At 25.7% G+C, this 17,286-nt stretch overlaps 1 protein-coding gene across 2 annotated transcripts in view; it reads right to left on the minus strand.

The window, feature by feature from the left end:
• Positions 1 to 945: 945 nt before the first annotated feature.
• The window catches only part of LOC111675664 (neural cell adhesion molecule 1), a 139,145-nt gene continuing 122,804 nt past the window's right edge, over positions 946 to 17,286 (minus strand). Inside the window, exons 13-14 of one of the 2 annotated variants that reach the window (XM_023436463.2) lie at positions 13,579 to 13,753; positions 946 to 1,239 (exon numbers count right to left, since the gene is read on the minus strand). In XM_023436463.2, coding sequence (XP_023292231.2) covers positions 980 to 1,239; positions 13,579 to 13,753 — 435 coding nt within the window. In that variant the 3' untranslated portion in view covers positions 946 to 979. Of the gene's footprint in view, positions 1,240 to 13,569; positions 13,754 to 17,286 lie in introns of both variants that reach the window. The other variant, XM_046950730.1, reaches the window with a different exon arrangement.

Below are 17,286 nucleotides of genomic sequence, written 5' to 3' on the forward strand. Positions count from 1 at the left end.
GCCGGACAGACGGACGGACATGTCTTAATCGTCTAAAAAAATGATTCTGAATCGATCGGTATACTGTATTGGGTATTGGACCAATATGTTTGTATGTCACAAACATCAACACAAACGTATAATACTCTCCCCACCATACAGGTGTAGGGTATAAAAAAAATTTGTTAAGTTTTAAAAAACAAGTATTTTTTGAATTGGTGTGAATGGCATATAATTTAATTTTTAATTTAACTTATTTCCTATATTTTTTTTTTTTGTAAAATAAAAACTGAATTTAATGAATTAATTTGTTGCATTCCTGATTTAAGTGTTGTTCGGATTGTTTAATTTAAAAAAATGCTTAAGCATGGTTTTTATATAGTTTACATTAAGTGATTTGCTTCACTATGGCCTTTGATTTGATTAAACCACTGTAAAATATTTTCTACTGTAAAACATTTTATTAATATGTATCTCAAAAACGCCTTCATTTCAACACTTAAATACCAACAAATATGTATATAAATTTTGCTAAGCATAAACAACATTGTTAACACTAAGTTATGTGTACTTAGTGTTACATACTACATATTCTCTTACATACATTTTCATACCAATATAAATATTAGTATAGGTGTATGATTTGTAATTTGTTTCCTGTTTACAAAATTAACTATAAGTGTAGGTGTAAATGTAAATGTGTTTATTTAAATGAAATTGCTTTGCCCACAACAGTAGCTAAAATAATAAAAAGAGTTTTTATATATATTTAACTTAAATTATAACGGATTTGTTTTCAAAGGATTTTCAAAAACTAATTTTAATAAATACCTATACATACAAATTTATTTCAACGTATATATAAATTTAAATAGTATTTCTATACTCTAAATACCAACCTAAACAACATTCATGATTTTGTTAAAATAACAAATAATGAAAAAAGAAAAAAATATACAAAAGAGATGAAAAAAATCAAACCCTGTTTCATGTTATTTACTTACCTCATACTTTTTCGCACATCCTGTGGCTCAGGTGGCCGAGGTCGATGTTTGCATACAACCACTATACCGGCCACAATAATTGATGTTATTACAACAGCCCCAATAGCCACGACAGCAGCTAAAAGCAGTAATGTTGATTGCTTTTCAGGACCACCACCAATACTAGCACCCGTACCACTGGCAGCCACACCAACATTACTACTCACATGATGTGTAGTTTCAGCAGGCGTAGGATCTTCGGACAATATGGATTCATCTGGTGGAAAAAATAGAAAAAAAGAAAATAAACATAAAGTAGTAGATTGAAATAAAAGTAAAATATATAATAAATTAGTATTTATGTTAGATTTATCTAAGAATGTATAAATACTGGTATATGTTAAATCTTAGGCATTTCATTAATAGTTTCTGTAGAGTATGATTTAAAGAAATTTTGTTTTTATATTTTACAGGTTTTTTAAATTAACACATATTCTTATTTTTTATGTTTAGTTATATAAACAAAAGGGGGATAAATAAGTTCTTTATAATACATACATATATTTACATACAGAAATCAAGTACAAATAATTTCAATTATAAAGTTTCTTATAAATTTTATATATTTTTTGGAATGTCTTTTAAAAGTTGGAACTAACCTTTTAACGTATGTTTTATTAGTAAAACTTTTGACTTTAGCTATTTAAATCAAGTTTACATTTTTAAAGCTCCTGATTTGGTTTTCTGGCAGCGATAATTTTTGAGTTATGGCACTCATAAATAAAAACTAAATAAATGTTGTTTAAAGTATGTATTGTTCATAGTTATTGAGTTTTAGTTTTTTGTAATTATAGTTTTAACCTAGTTTTTATAAAAAGTATTTAAATATTAAAATTATATATAATTTTGCATATATGTATGTTTATCCCTCTATAACTCAACATCTACAAATGTGAAATTGTGTACAAATTCGAATAGCAGCACAAATTCATAAAAAAATTTTACTTTTTAAATTTTAACATTTTGTTTAAATAATTCCACTAAAATGACAAAAAACAAGCGAAATTTTTCTTAAAAAAACACAACTTTACATAAAAATTCTTTAGAGTTGGAATATACAATGGATGTATGGATAAAATTTAATCCTGAACTTAACCTAAAACGTATTTTTCAATGGCTAATACATTATCCTACATTAATTAAAAGGAGTCTTTCAATCTCTTACAAATACTTGGATGTGAAAGTTTATGTATATACTCCATACAAACTTTTACTTACCTTACTCACTACTTAAAGTGAGGGAGGTAAGTACTTCCTTCCAAATTCATCACCATGTAAAAGTAGAGTCCTAAAAATATTATTTTTCGTAGCAAATGTTTCTGCTGGGATACTAGTAATTGTCTTATAATTATTATCATAATGAAATTTAGCATAAATCTTTTCTACAAATTATATGACAATAATTCTATGTTTGACTAAAGGCCCCACAAAAAAAAAAAAAGAAAAAAAAATTTTTTCAAAAAAAAAAAACTGTTTTTTTTTTTTAAAACTATTTTCCTGAAATATAAAGGATTAAATTTTGTTACCGTTTAACTCACTGATTAAAATAGAAACAAAATCAAAACTGTAAAATAATTTTCTATTTTTATATTGTTTTTGATTTTTGGCACATCATGTTCCTCAACTGCTCGCAGCTAGAAACTATGACAATGGGAGCAAAACATAAAAGTTTCGAACAAAACAGTTACGAACACATTTCCTGATTGTTTTGCTCATTACATAAACAAGTTTAACTAAAACATGTATAGTTCTCAAATGTACATTGTGAAGCCAAAGTAAATTTTGTAGATGAGCAAAAAGCCAATTATTTCGTTTTTTCTCTTTCTCGCTTAAAAATTATTTATTTTAGTTTTGCTCACAATTAAAACGATTAACATTTTTTAAAGGTTTGTACATTATAAAAACGTTTGAGAAATGTTGCGTTTATTTTCAAACTCATGCCTGTTTTTTCTTTTAATTAAATAAATTATTCTTCGCTAGCAACTTTTCTAATTTTTCTCAAACTAATAATACTTTTACTTGTCCACAACAACAACAATTATTTCCAATTAATATAAATTCTTAAAGGATTTCTTAATTGCTACTATTTAATATAAATATTCATACGTATGATCATTATTAATTAAACTTAAGAAATTAATATTAATCATACGCCTACATAATTTCTACCTATATTTCTCCATTTATGTTTCCTTAATAACCAACTCCTAAATTAAATATTTCATTTTATTTAATTTAAGAATTATGATTAAATAATAGTTTTAAATTATAATTTAACTGTAAGAACTTTGTCTTTAATTAAAAACCCTTTAACAATGAAAAATTTATGTTTTATTAAAAAAAACTAAAAAACAAAACTAAGTTGATTAGTTATTTTTTTGCATTCAACAATTGTTACGCTTGCAGACAAGAGAAAAGAAACTTATGGCACAAGTTAACCCCAGGTGAAACAAATTTTTCGCTTTAGCACTGCTAAAAGTATGCAAGCACACACATACAAGTATATATGAATGTAAGTGTATAAAGAAATTTATATGATTAGGAAGTATGCAATAGTAAGAGTTAAAGTAAATATTAGAAATGCTTTCATACATACATATGTATGTACATATAAGGATGTTTGTATAATATAATCACATTTCCTGGCAATAATTTATATAATATTCTTTTGTTTTCCGGCTGCTGTTGTTACTCATTCTTAAAAGTTTTTTTATTAAAGAAAAGTGTGAAGGTATAAGTAAAAGTATGTTTATATGTGTCATATTTTTTCATTATAATTATTATATATATTATATATATTATATATATATATATATTATATATATATATATATATATATATATATATATTATATATATATATATATATATTATATATATATATATATATATATATATATATATATATATATATATATATATATATATATATATATATATATATATATTATATATATATATTATTATATATATATATATATATATATATGTATCTATTGCTATTACAGTGAATATTACACAACTGGTTTTACTTTTTTTAACAATACAACATGTTTTCTTTCAAAATATAAAGACAAAGAAAGGGCAAAAAACAGACAAGGCGTTTGTTTTACTATTTATATCCTTCAACAAAAATGCCAGTTTGTGTTGTCATAGGAATTATATTTCTTTCTTTCTCTCTCTGTTTAATTTCATTATTTATTTAGCCTCAAAGAGGCTCAGATTTTCTATTGTTGTCAACATTATTTTCATTTGCACGCTAATTGAAACAAGATTAATAGAGGTAAAATTTATTTAGAAATTATTACTGTCAACGAAAAGCACGTGTGTGTTACAATTTTTTGTTTCTCGTTTTAAAAGAAATGTTTGCGAAAAAGAATTATGCTGTAATATTTGTTGTAATAAAAAGTAAATAATATGTTTAGATTACATGAAAGCAGATAAGAAATATTTGTTAATTTTTATTTTTTAGAACCTTAAAAGCATCAGTTGTATTTACTTAATTATAGACATTAAAAGCATATATAAAACAAACAATTCGTTTAATCAATTTAAAAAGAGAAATCCTTTTTTGTAGCATACAGTTAGCTAAAAACAAGCATAGATTTACGTAGAGGAAACAAAATGCGTTCTTTGAAAACGAAATTTGCACAATCAAAAATATCATTTTTTTTTTTTTGAACAAAAGGCGTAATAAAATGTTTTGCTTTTTCCACTTGTAAGTATTTAAGAAATTTCCAAATGTTTCGTTTTTAATTGAAAACCTTTTTTATTAGGATTTAAACAGTAACTGTTTTCAAATTCCTTTATAGTAAGACGGATTTTTGTATTCAGCGTAAAAAATATGTGAAATAAGATTGTAGAATAAAATAGATAGAATAATGTATTTTATATATTTAATTTTTACATGGTTTCAACATAATTACCTTCTTCTCTAACCATAAAAACCAATCTAACAGTTTTCTGTTTATTATAGCTTCATATTGCTTTTATACCTTACACCCTTATAGTGAGGATATTATTATGCATTTTTGCTGATGTTTGTAAGACCTCACACTCTCCTTAAGGTACAAAATCACTTTCTATGTCCGTATGTCCGTCCATCCGTCTGTCAGTGTATCATGCAATTTTCAAGATTATTTAATTTCATAGTCTTCTTTATATCCAAGAACGAAGCCTATTTAAATGGTTAAAATAGGTCAGTTACATCGCATGGCGCCCATATAACAGTATCCCCCAAATAGAGCTCATAATTATTTATCTCAACAAAAATCGGCTGAATTTATTAAATCATCTTTCAGAAAATCTCTTTTTTGTCAACAAAAAATTAAGGTGAATAACAAATTAAATGCTTCATCGTAAAAAAAAATAATCCACATTTTTAATAAGGGTATCATATGATCGGCTATGTCTGACTTTATATTCATACTTATTATTTTTTAAATTCAATTGAACTCGACAGTATTTAAACAGCATAAACTTTTACATATATCAGTTAATAATACATATAAAATGGCATTAATGAGTCAACCAAAATGCCTGTAACCTCATTTTAATGCCAAAAGCTTTATATTAAAAAAGTATATGTATGTATGTACATTTATAATAATATATTTGGTTTAAATTATCTGTTTGTATTACGATTATATAGACATTTAATACAAATTCACCAATCAGGTTGCAACATAAAATTTTTAAACGAATAAATAAATTGTTATAAATAAATTCATTTTTAATAAAAATTCTTTACGATATAGAAAATTTTTTTTTATATAACTGGTTGTTAATTCATCAACAAATCAAATATTGATATCACAGTCTGATATTAAAATACTTTTAATTGGACAAATATGTTGTTGAGATTCATATGGTCTTATGTGTATTGGTGTAAAAATATGTTTGTAATAAAATATAAATTGAAATACAATATGAAAATATAACAAATGAACCCAGTGAATGTATTTAATAAATTAAGAAAATAATTTTTAGTTTCAGCATAGCCAATAAATGCAAATTATTCATAAAACTTTATTAAGTACAAACATGTGTTTATGTAATGTTAATTTTACAAACCAAATTATTTGAAACAATTATGCCTTATTTTCAGATCAAAAGTTTTGCTGGGCTTTTTCATTGTTTTATAAATATATCAAGTTTATTTCTCATTATATTTATAGAAAATTTAATAAATTTACTGTATTTTATTATGTATTCATTGTGCATATCAGGAAAAATGAAATTAATTTTTATTAAATTTAATATAATGTAAAATTAAAACCAGTCAATTTGTTATTTTTCATTTAATTTCATTATATGCCTATAAGCAAACACTTACACACATACGACACCTGTATTCGAAAAATCCCACACATCAGCAAATAATTACAAATACATCTATACACACATCTATATGTATGTATAAATGTATAATAAATTAAACTACCTTCGCCCACATTTATTTGTTTTCTTTGTTAAAATTAAAAAAGAAATTATAATAAACCAAACTTAAACATGTTTAAAAGTACAGCATTAAAAATTATATATTAAATTTGTGCACAAAAAAAGGATAGAGTTTGTAGATTTTTGTTTTATGTGTGTTAAATGATTTTGTTTATTTTAATTTTAATGAAAAAATATTTAAATATGATTCAACACAAATAAACTTGTACACATTTAGTTTAGTTAAGGTGTATATAAACATAAAAGTTCTTATGATTTCCAAGCTGTGTAAAACAGTAAAAATGTATTCTTTTTAGATTGTATTTCTTCAAAATGCCTAACTACTTGATTGCCTTTAATTCAACACAGACATTCCGGAATGCAGGGTTTTGTACATGGATACCCCTAAACGGTAAAAGTAAGGGATACTATTTAATAAATTATAATTAAAAAATATTTTTGCATTATTGTGTTATATGGTTTTTAGGAAAAAAAAAAACAAATTCCCAGCAAGACATACATTGAAAAGTATACAAAAAAAAAAAAACGTTTTAAAATTGCACTAAAGAGTTTATCATTTTTTAATAACATCCGTTGTCATAGTATGTATGGATAGTTGTCAATTCAACAACAAAAATATAGAAAACATACGACGTTATTAAATAAAAAAATATATATGAAGTTGTAAAGTTATAATCGCAAATTCGATCTTTGACTGTGGCTTTTTCGGAATGAAAACGATGTGTTACTAAAATGACAACTTTATGTTGCCAAACATAACGTTGTGTTGTCGCAATGACAGCAATTTCTTATTGAAATCGCAATGATGCAATACTAAATAAAACAAAGCGATCGGTACTTTGCCTCTGTGTAATGAGTAAAAATATTTCAAAAGTAACCAACACTTCACTACTTCTTTATAAGCAGTTTAATTAATTAGTTTAACATGGCTATGATATTGAAGGTGAAAACTTATCACGCTCACACATACTACTTTAATAAGTACTTGCTAATTAGGTATTCAGACTTGTTTTGTTTCATGTACCAATCGCTCACATATCAGGTTCGATCTCCTACTAATAACACCACCTTTTTATACCATTGGTTTTCGCACAGAAAAACTATTTTATTCCTGTGTGTGCAAAACTTAAAAAAAAATACTTAATACCTATTTGATTGTATGTAGGTATTTATTAAAGTGCTTTAAAGTAATGTATGTAGTAGTCATTAAAATGAAATTGTTTGTACGTAAACTAAAGTACTTACGTATCTGATTGTAAAATATATGGTCTTTATAATAATGCTTTAAAGTAATGCGGACGGTATGTATTCGTAATTGTAATGTATGTAGTTATATAAAAAGTACAAGGGATTACCGGGCAAAACTCTAAATAAGGTACTAACTTAAAGTAAGTAGCTATGTAAGTGAAAGTAATTAGCAATTTTTTGCTGGGTATATAAAAACTTTTAAAATTTATGAACAGAAAAAAATATTTAAAAATACATACATATGTATGATATATGTATATAACAAAATAATAATAAATAATAATCCCTGACCCCCCCCCTGTGTAAATATTAAGTAAGTTCTCTTTAGGTGTTCGTTAGGTTTGGTATATGTAAAAAGTGTTTAATGCAAAAACTCACACTAGTACAATGAATTAGCATATATAAGTATGTTACTCCTATACGTGTTTGCGATAAAGTTAAATTATTAAATACCAACTGAATTTAAAAATTTGCCCAATACGCATTAATTCGTAATTTCTTTTTTATTGTTTTGTAATTGATCAGACGGTGTTGTAAGACTACAAAAGATGTATTCACTAAAAGCCGTGATACGCGGTTATCAGATCTTACAACGTTGTCAGTAAAATATTTAGAAAATATCTAACAATCGTCTGAACTTAATTTTCTTTTGCAACTTTGTCCGAAAAAGCATAATTGACAATATTAGACGACAAAATATGTAAGTTTACACAGTTTTTAGACATTTTCTGCACATTTTACTGACAACGTTGTAAGATCTAACAACCGTGTATACATAGTATAATATGAATTTCAAAACCTAACTTTTGCAATAATTTACTTGTTTTACAAATTCTTTTTTTATTACTGTTTAAAACTAAATTTTGTTAGAATTTAATTTAACACATTTAACTAAAATGTTCGTTTTGACCACGCCCCTTTTACAAATTTTTAAATGTATACTTCAATGTTCTATAATAGTTTATACTATAGTACAATAATGCCAAAAAGTGGAGAAATTTTTGTTTTATATTAGATTATCGTTTTTTATGGTTTATTGATTTTTATGCTTTATCACTTTTTAGGCACTTTTTTCCTTATACTATATTTAAAAGTATTTAAAGTATTCCGATCTAGATTCAGTTAGTTCCTTTTTGAGTTTCTGTTTTTTATTTTTCTCAACGGCGACATACGCGACAGGCAACGTAGACTCTTCTTTGCGAGGTTGTTCCAGCTCTTATTGTGAACATGTACATATAAGTACATAATATGAAGTCAATACTTTTGAAATTAGACTTTTGTCGAACCAGAATGTACTATTATGGCACTATGCCTTGGTTTGATACAACAGTGATGGATATTATATAACTGCTTCAAATCTTAAGAATTTTACTTAAAACTTACCAAAGATTAAAGTAATTCTATAACTGCTCCTAACGATTAGTAATTGTTCTCTCAAGATTGCTAACAACATGATTCTTTTGTGGAAACACATAAACATTTTAGTCAAACTCCAGACAGATATAGTTAATGAACTAGTTTTGGAACTGATACTGTTTATTGTGAAGCTATACAATTTTTCCCTATAATTTATGATTTTGAAAAATAATTTGGGAAAAATTCAAACAATTAAAAAATATACTTAACTAAATATGAACATTAGCAAAATCTCACCGTTATAAAAAACTACTAATTTTAGGTTCAATATTAGCTTCATAAAAGGTAAATATTTTTGGTAACACCACCTTGTTTCCTAGGATCTACATTGGTTTATTTGCTATTCTTTTGTGTAAAATTCATTGTTATTTAAAGTAATATGTATGTTTATGTACGGCCTATATCCTTCATAGTACCAATCTTTTTGAGGCAGGAAGGTAACAATATAAAATATATTGCTGTTAAAATAGGTTATAAAAATTTTTGGGGTTTGTGTGTGTGTGAATATTAATCTCAGTCAGGCAGTATGTAAATGTGTAAAAGATTTTATTGTAGATATATGATTTTATGATTACTAAGGCATATGTTTGTAATGAAAGGTACAGTGGTTTGAAATTAAGATGAACAAGAAAACTTTTTTGTACCTGATTTTGATTTTTTTTAAACATATAAAACTAAAACGAACACGAGAGTGATACTAAATCATTTTTTATATGCAAATAACAGATACTTTTTGTGAAATTTAAAACACAATGAAGAGTTTTAAAAAAGTTCTGAATATTATATAATCCTCTGAGAATAAGTGTATCTTTTACAACACCAACCAACATACTATATACAATAAAATTTAGAAAGAGTAGTTACTAAATACACATTAATAACAGAACATCCATATACATGTGTAAATTAGGACGGCTTCATAAAATATAGTATGAAATTTCCATACAGGTTTTAATAATCAAAATTAATAGAAGATTTCATTCGATATCAAGTGCACCGAATACTTTTTAAGTTGTAAAATAATTGTCCAATTCACAATCGGTATTGTACGGTTGTATCGCAGTAAGTCGTTATTTTCTTATTATTGATTTGTTTTGGTTTCAAGAGTTTGTTTTTGAAAAATTTTTATTACTTACAACGTTATAACAATACGACATCGATTGTGAATTGAATAAATATTTGTTTAGCTAATGTTAGACTAAACAAAAACTAACTCGTCTAGTTGGTGTTAGTGATTATAAATTCCTTACTACTATATACAATATAAATAGATCCTTCCTTTTACACATACAAACATATATGTAGATTTTATTTGTATTTGTGTTTACATTAGCTACATAGAAGTTGGTTAAATTTTATGGCGGCACAAAAAACACGTTCCTGCAACATAAATTTTCACAATGTTTTGACCTCGAGCCTTAAACAATGGTTGAGATTACTAACAAAACAACAACACTACAATTTCGTACCAAAAGCAATAGCAAATACTAAAACAACATTATGACTACAGCAAAAATAGCTTGATGATAACCCAAGGAAATGAAAAGAGAAAAAAAAACAACCTATAGAAAACAATGAATACATTCAACTCTATTTTACTCTGGATCTTATAGTGCTCTACCACTTATACATCTATAAGATATTTTCCATACCAGTTCTTATATGTACTAGTTATATTTTGCCCAAAAGAAATCAAAATGGCAGTTTGGAATATTTGTGATGTTTAGTTTTTTTTTTGGCTTAAACAGCAGAAGTGTATTCAGTTGAGAGAAACAGTTGGGTTTGAGTATATTTAAGGAGAATGATACCGGTTGTATTAGCTGTTAATATGGGCTATAGGTAACCGTTGTTTGTAGGTTTGTTTGTATTTGTATGTTTGGACAGGAAGTAAGGTTGTTATGTTTACATTTTTGTATACATATTTATATATGTTTATATTTACATATGTGTGGCACACATGTGAGTATCTATGAGTATGTATATTTTTCACTAATAGCTTGAAATTTACCACCCATAAACATAAAGCTTTTCCTTTTTTTTGGCTATTTTTCACTTAACTAAATATGTTTATTATGCTACAAAAAATTCTCTAATTCATATCGAGTTGCTATATTCAATAGTCTCTATCTAAAATAACACAAGTTTTCAGGAGAGCAAAAAACATTTTATTTCACTAGATCGAGAAGATTTTTGAGTTTTTTCATCTACAATATATTTTTACGACCATTTTCTAAATTGCTATATAAAAAGAATACTAAATTAGTAAAAACACTTATTTTGCGACAGAAAATTATCTAAAATAATAGATTTTGAAGTATTTTTGGGATAAGATAGAGATTTTTCCATTTAGAATTTTTTGTTTTTTAAGACAGGGAAATTTAAAAATTGCTATAAAATTGTCAAAAATATTTTTTTCTTTTGAAATTTATGTTACTGGTGCGGGATAGTTTTCTAGATAATTGCCATCAAAATCTAATTTTCATGAAAATGACAGATAGCGACTATTGAATATAGTCCCACGATATGTATATATTACGTGTATTTTAATACTAAAATATATTATAAAAAATAGCTATTATGTTTAATTAACAAGTCTTCATAAGGTAAATAGAACTGGTGTTTATCTTATGAATTTATTTCAGAATTTATTTTCGGAATGTAGGGCCGATAATAAGCTACTTTCACTAGGTTAGGGATAGACAATGGCTACAACAATGTTATTATACAGTTAAATTTAAAATAAATCTATAAAAATTACTCCTAAAATTTTCGAATAGATTTCTTAAATTAAAAATATATAAAAATACAACTTTACAAAATTTCCTTAAATTCTAACATTAAACCAAAATATCTATAAAAAAATATATTTAGCAACAAAGAAAAATAAAACGAAACCCTATCACAAAGTATTGTAACAAAAAAAGGGAGAAAAACACTCTCAGGTTGTCATTAGACGTCTTAGAAACATAAATGTAATTCAAAGATGTTAAATGGCAAAAACAACAACACAAAACGAAAATAATAATAATAACAACTGCTATTTAGTACTTAAATTGCCTTAACAAAGAAAAAATATCAAAAAAGAAAAATAAACCATTTTTTTGAGACATTAAATATTTTATTGCTTTAACAATCTCTTTAACAAGAAACACTTACATTCATACAGACTTTGCAAAGGAAACGGAAAAATATTAAACCCCATTACTGTTACCAAAAATATAAGAAAGAATTTAAGCAACTACAGTAACAACCAAGTGAAATTATTGTAACAATTATGTTTTTATGAACAACAACAACATATATAAAATAAAATATTGTTCACTGTTTCAATTTTTGTTCAATGTGATGAAAGAGAACGAATATTAAGGAACGAAATACTTCCAGAAATAAATGCCTCTTAAAAGTACTAGAGAAATTTATTTGATTGTATGTGTATATGTGTTTACACTTGATTGCATTTTTTTTACTATAAGTGGATTAAAATTACAATTAGTTGACTGATAAGTTGTAGAGGGAGAGCCAAAGTATATAGACTTAAATGTGTGTTTTTATGTCTGTCTACAATTGTTTATGGGGAAGAGGATTTTATATCAAAGAGAAAGTTTTTTCCTATTAAATACATTTAAAAGGATAATTAAAATCTTAAAAGGTTTTCATTGGCATTTTGACGAAAACATTGGTTTAGTTAAAAACTTAGGTATTTATATCTAGTTGTGTTAATTAACGTAACAAATGTTAAATCCTTTTGAAAGCAATAATTAGAATAAAAATAACTTTATCTAGAAGTTTAATCTATCTTGAATTTCTATAATAATATTTAATGAAAATATATATTCTGTTTACATGTCCTGCAATGCTCGCTGTAATTTGAACATAACAAATATAATTACACCATAAAAATAAGTAAAAATATATAAGGACAAATTCCTAAGGGTGAATAAATGTGTAAAATACTTGCCTAACATCTTTAAAACTTTAGGGCAAATGACCAAATAACTTGTTACAACAAGTTATTGACATAAACAAATCTAATTTTAGAAATTACATAAATATTTTTATACCAAACCTTTATACGTCAATTTATGCCACACAATATTATTTGAAATAAATGACATACAAAGGTTCTTGAACTTTTGAAAAGAATTGAAGAAAATATTTTCTTAAATATCTTATGCCATTTTTCTATCATATTTATATTTAGCAAGTGTTTTTTTCATATCTTAAAATAAATAAAAAATGTATTTTAAGCCTAAAAAGAAAATAATCCTATGTCGTATATATAATTCTATTTTAAAGGATTTAGCTTTTAGTTAGAAGTCTAGGAAATATTATAAATTTCATTGAATTTAAACTACTTACTTCTACTACCTTGTTTTAGTGACAAATTTCTTCTGTGTTTGATAATTTTATTTTATACTACTTACATAACTTACCATATGGCCCCAATTGGGCAGCCACACGCACACGTTCTATAACCACTGGTGGATCACTACGACCTTTTGCATTGACAGCATATACTACAAATTGATATTCTCGTCCCGGCTCCAAATTGTTTAAACGAAATTGTGGATTTGGTTCTTGAATACGAAATATTGGTGCTGAGGTAGCCTGGACGAAAAAGAAAATGAAATAAGATAAATAATTGTATAATAAACTCGTGTGTTAAAATTTTTAAGAGTTAAACTGTTTCCTAAAAATGTTTTGGAAAAAGAAAACATTTCGTGAACTCAACAATATTTGAATAAAAAAATAATTCAGTTCTAGTTCTAGTTCAGTTTTAGTTCAGTTCTAGTTCAGTTCTAGTTCAGTTCTAGTTCAGTTCTAGTTCTAGTTCAGTTCTAGTTCAGTTCTAGTTCAGTTCTAGTTCAGTTCTAGTTCAGTTCTAGTTCAGTTCAGTTCTAGTTCAGTTCTAGTTCAGTTCTAGTTCAGTTCTAGTTCAGTGTAAGTTATTAAAATACATTAAATTTGCTTTGCAAGTAATAAGGTCTTGCAGTTATGTTTGTCTTGGAAATGGTGTTATTTAATACCGTTTACATTAGAATGTGTAGGAGTAAGTGTGGTGTCCCTTAAACTTAATCAGCTTTAGAAAAAAACAAAAAAGGAAGAAAATAACACGACATCAAGGAGACTTTATTAGATTGATAAAACTCAGTCAAGCCTAAAAAATAAAACAAGTTTTATACCCAGAAACTTATAATTCCCATAATTATAGACCAACAACCTATTGATATGCTTGTATATTTATATAAAAAAATATAAAAATAAATTTAATAACAACTTTTTGGAGTTAAAAATATAAATTGTATTGAAACAGCAAGCATGATGATGATGATTTTTTATTATGGCGGCCGCATGAATTCGCCAAAACAACAGAGGTAAAACAAGTTAAAACGTATAGTAGGACTTGGCCGACCATATGATAACCTACACCTAAACCTAAGAATGTTTAAAGTACGGACTCTTTTTATAATAATAAAGAATATTACTTTAGTTTAGAATTATTTTAGCAAAAAAAGTGATTTTCTGAAAATAGGGGTTTTAGGAGGGCTCATAGTTGTATAAATTTTGGCAGAGAGATTTACGTTGACATTTAAATTATTTATTAAGAATTTAATGGTGATATTTAAAAAGTGAATATTTTCCTTCAGGTAATTTTCTAAAGGCTACTTTTAATGGTGGGTAAGGTCAAATTTGTCCCGATCATTACAGAAATTTGCAGTGTGGTTCATAGTTGTATAAAACTGGAATTGGCTTTTTCCCTAAATAATGGAGTGAATTCCATCATTATCAATATGCTTTTTTTCGGGAAAAAGAAGAGTAGAAAGTGATTTTGATATTGGTTTCTTTTAAGGTATAGGGCCGATATGTTTAAGTGTTAACTAATATTAGTAGAGCTATAGAGGTGTAGAGTATAAAAAAGGAAACGTAAGTCATAACAACTCCTAGTTGGTGATGAAAAAGTTGATAGTACCATACACATGTTTTTAGTGTTGTATTCAAAACAGTTTTTATTGTTGCATAATAATTTTTGCTTTTAATATTATTCTCTTGAAATAATTATTCATGCTTGAAAATTTTATTAAAAACTTCGTTTCTGTTTTTAATATTTGGCTGTTGTTGTTTTAAGCTTTTTAGTATTAAGTTATATAGAAATGTAGTGTTGCTGAATGTGGAATTTTTAAACCCTTGTTTTGATTTAAATATTTTATTCCTGTTGTATTTGTTCTGTTTGAAAGGTATAAAGAATAAACTAAATGTAATCAGACTGTCATTGTTAAAGTCATAAAGAACTTGTAGTTAACTGAGTTTGGAATGATTTTATTTGCAAACACAAATGAATTTGTTTCTAATTATACCCTACACCACTATAGTGGAAAGGGTATTATGCGTATGTTCTGATGCCTGTAGCATCCACCTTAAAATATTAAATATAATTTATTCTACATATGTATGTCACATATCTTAAATATCTTGATAAATAACTTAATGTTTTTAGTGCAAGTAATAAACCGTTTCATATAATCCTTAATTTCAAACATGATTCTTTAGAATATTAGCTTTATTATTTTTTTTTTGGAGATCATAGGAACGTAGTTAGAGAGGAATAAAATATTCATAAATTTTATATTTTGTACCTTTTTCTTGAATATTACCAACATTTAAATTTGATATTGAATTTTAAACCCAATAATAACAGATGTTAATATAAAGTATAATGTTATACAAAAATGTAACTAAGAGAAAATGGTTAAACACAAATTTAGTAAACCGTTGGGTTAAAAAGAATTTATAGTTGGGCAATTTTTCAAACTTAATGAAGTTTTCTATTTTCTTCCTTTCTAATATTAAAGACAAGTCATTGAAAAGGCAATATCAATAACACATGATTTTATTTAAACAGATATACACACACACATATAAACACTTAAAAATATATTGCGGAAGTAAATTTATCTACATAATTTAACTGATTTAATGTGATACTAAAAAGATTCTTTTCCCAACTTCTAACATATTTGTCATGATGATGCGATGATGCGTAAAAAATGTTAGTTAATTTACCCAAAATATGTTATATTAAATAATTTTAGGCTTCATGCAAAATATTTATTTTTAAAGCAACTAATGTGGAAAAAGGGATATGCTTAGAAGCCAGCATTTGAAATGCGTTATATAATAGTGTGTTTTGTTAACAGAATTATCCTTAAGGGTTTTTGATTTTCAAAACAAAGGAAAAGAATTTAAACAATTCAGTTGAGTGAACATCATCAAGTTTTACATCTGTTATTAATTTGACCATTTTTTGTTATCTAACATTTTGTGTGTGTGTGTTTTTGTTTGTTTCAATGTATCAGTAAAAAACACCAACAACAATATTGACTAAAAGCCTATAAATATTAAAGGATTTTCTACTTTGTAAGTATGTTTTTCTCTTATTCTGTCTATTTAGTGTTAGTGAATATGTAATATAACTGTTGCCTTTGGCAACTTCCAAAGTTCCTGTCTCTGTATTTTTTATTTTGCTCTTCGTTTTAGTGTTTTGTGAATTATTCAAATAGAAAAACTTTTGAAAAACTTAAATATTTACATACAGTTAAAGCATGTTTTTTGAGATGCAAAATACAAAAACAGTATCTGTTGTTGATATGTTTATTTTTCAAAAGTACTTAGTTACTTGTATCAAAGCACTTAAAACAAAATACATAAGGAAGTTATAGGTGGTCAATTTAATCCTATACTATTACCTGCGAATATTTATTGGATTTAATTATTATTTTAAAGCGTGTATTCATTGAAAATTTTCTACAGAAATAGAATTTATCAAAAAATCTTTAAAAATAAAAAACCAAGTAAGATTATATACCCAAACAAGGTCGACCATGTGATACTTTACATCAGTGAGTGTGTGGATTATTTTTCTATAATAAATCATTTTCCCTTGATTCTGAAATATTTTAATAATTTGTTGTCAAAAAAATATTTTCTAAAGGAGGTATTATATGGGGGAAAGTTAAGAAAAATTAATTTTCAACTTCAAGCCATTTTAAAAATGGGCTCATAAAGGAAATGGTCTTAACTTTCTTAGTAAAAAATAGAAACGTATTGAGTATTTACGTATTTAAACGTAATTTTTTTTTTTT

Source organism: Lucilia cuprina, chromosome 4 (assembly GCF_022045245.1).
Source record: "Lucilia cuprina isolate Lc7/37 chromosome 4, ASM2204524v1, whole genome shotgun sequence".
Lineage (NCBI taxonomy): Eukaryota > Metazoa > Arthropoda > Insecta > Diptera > Calliphoridae > Lucilia > Lucilia cuprina.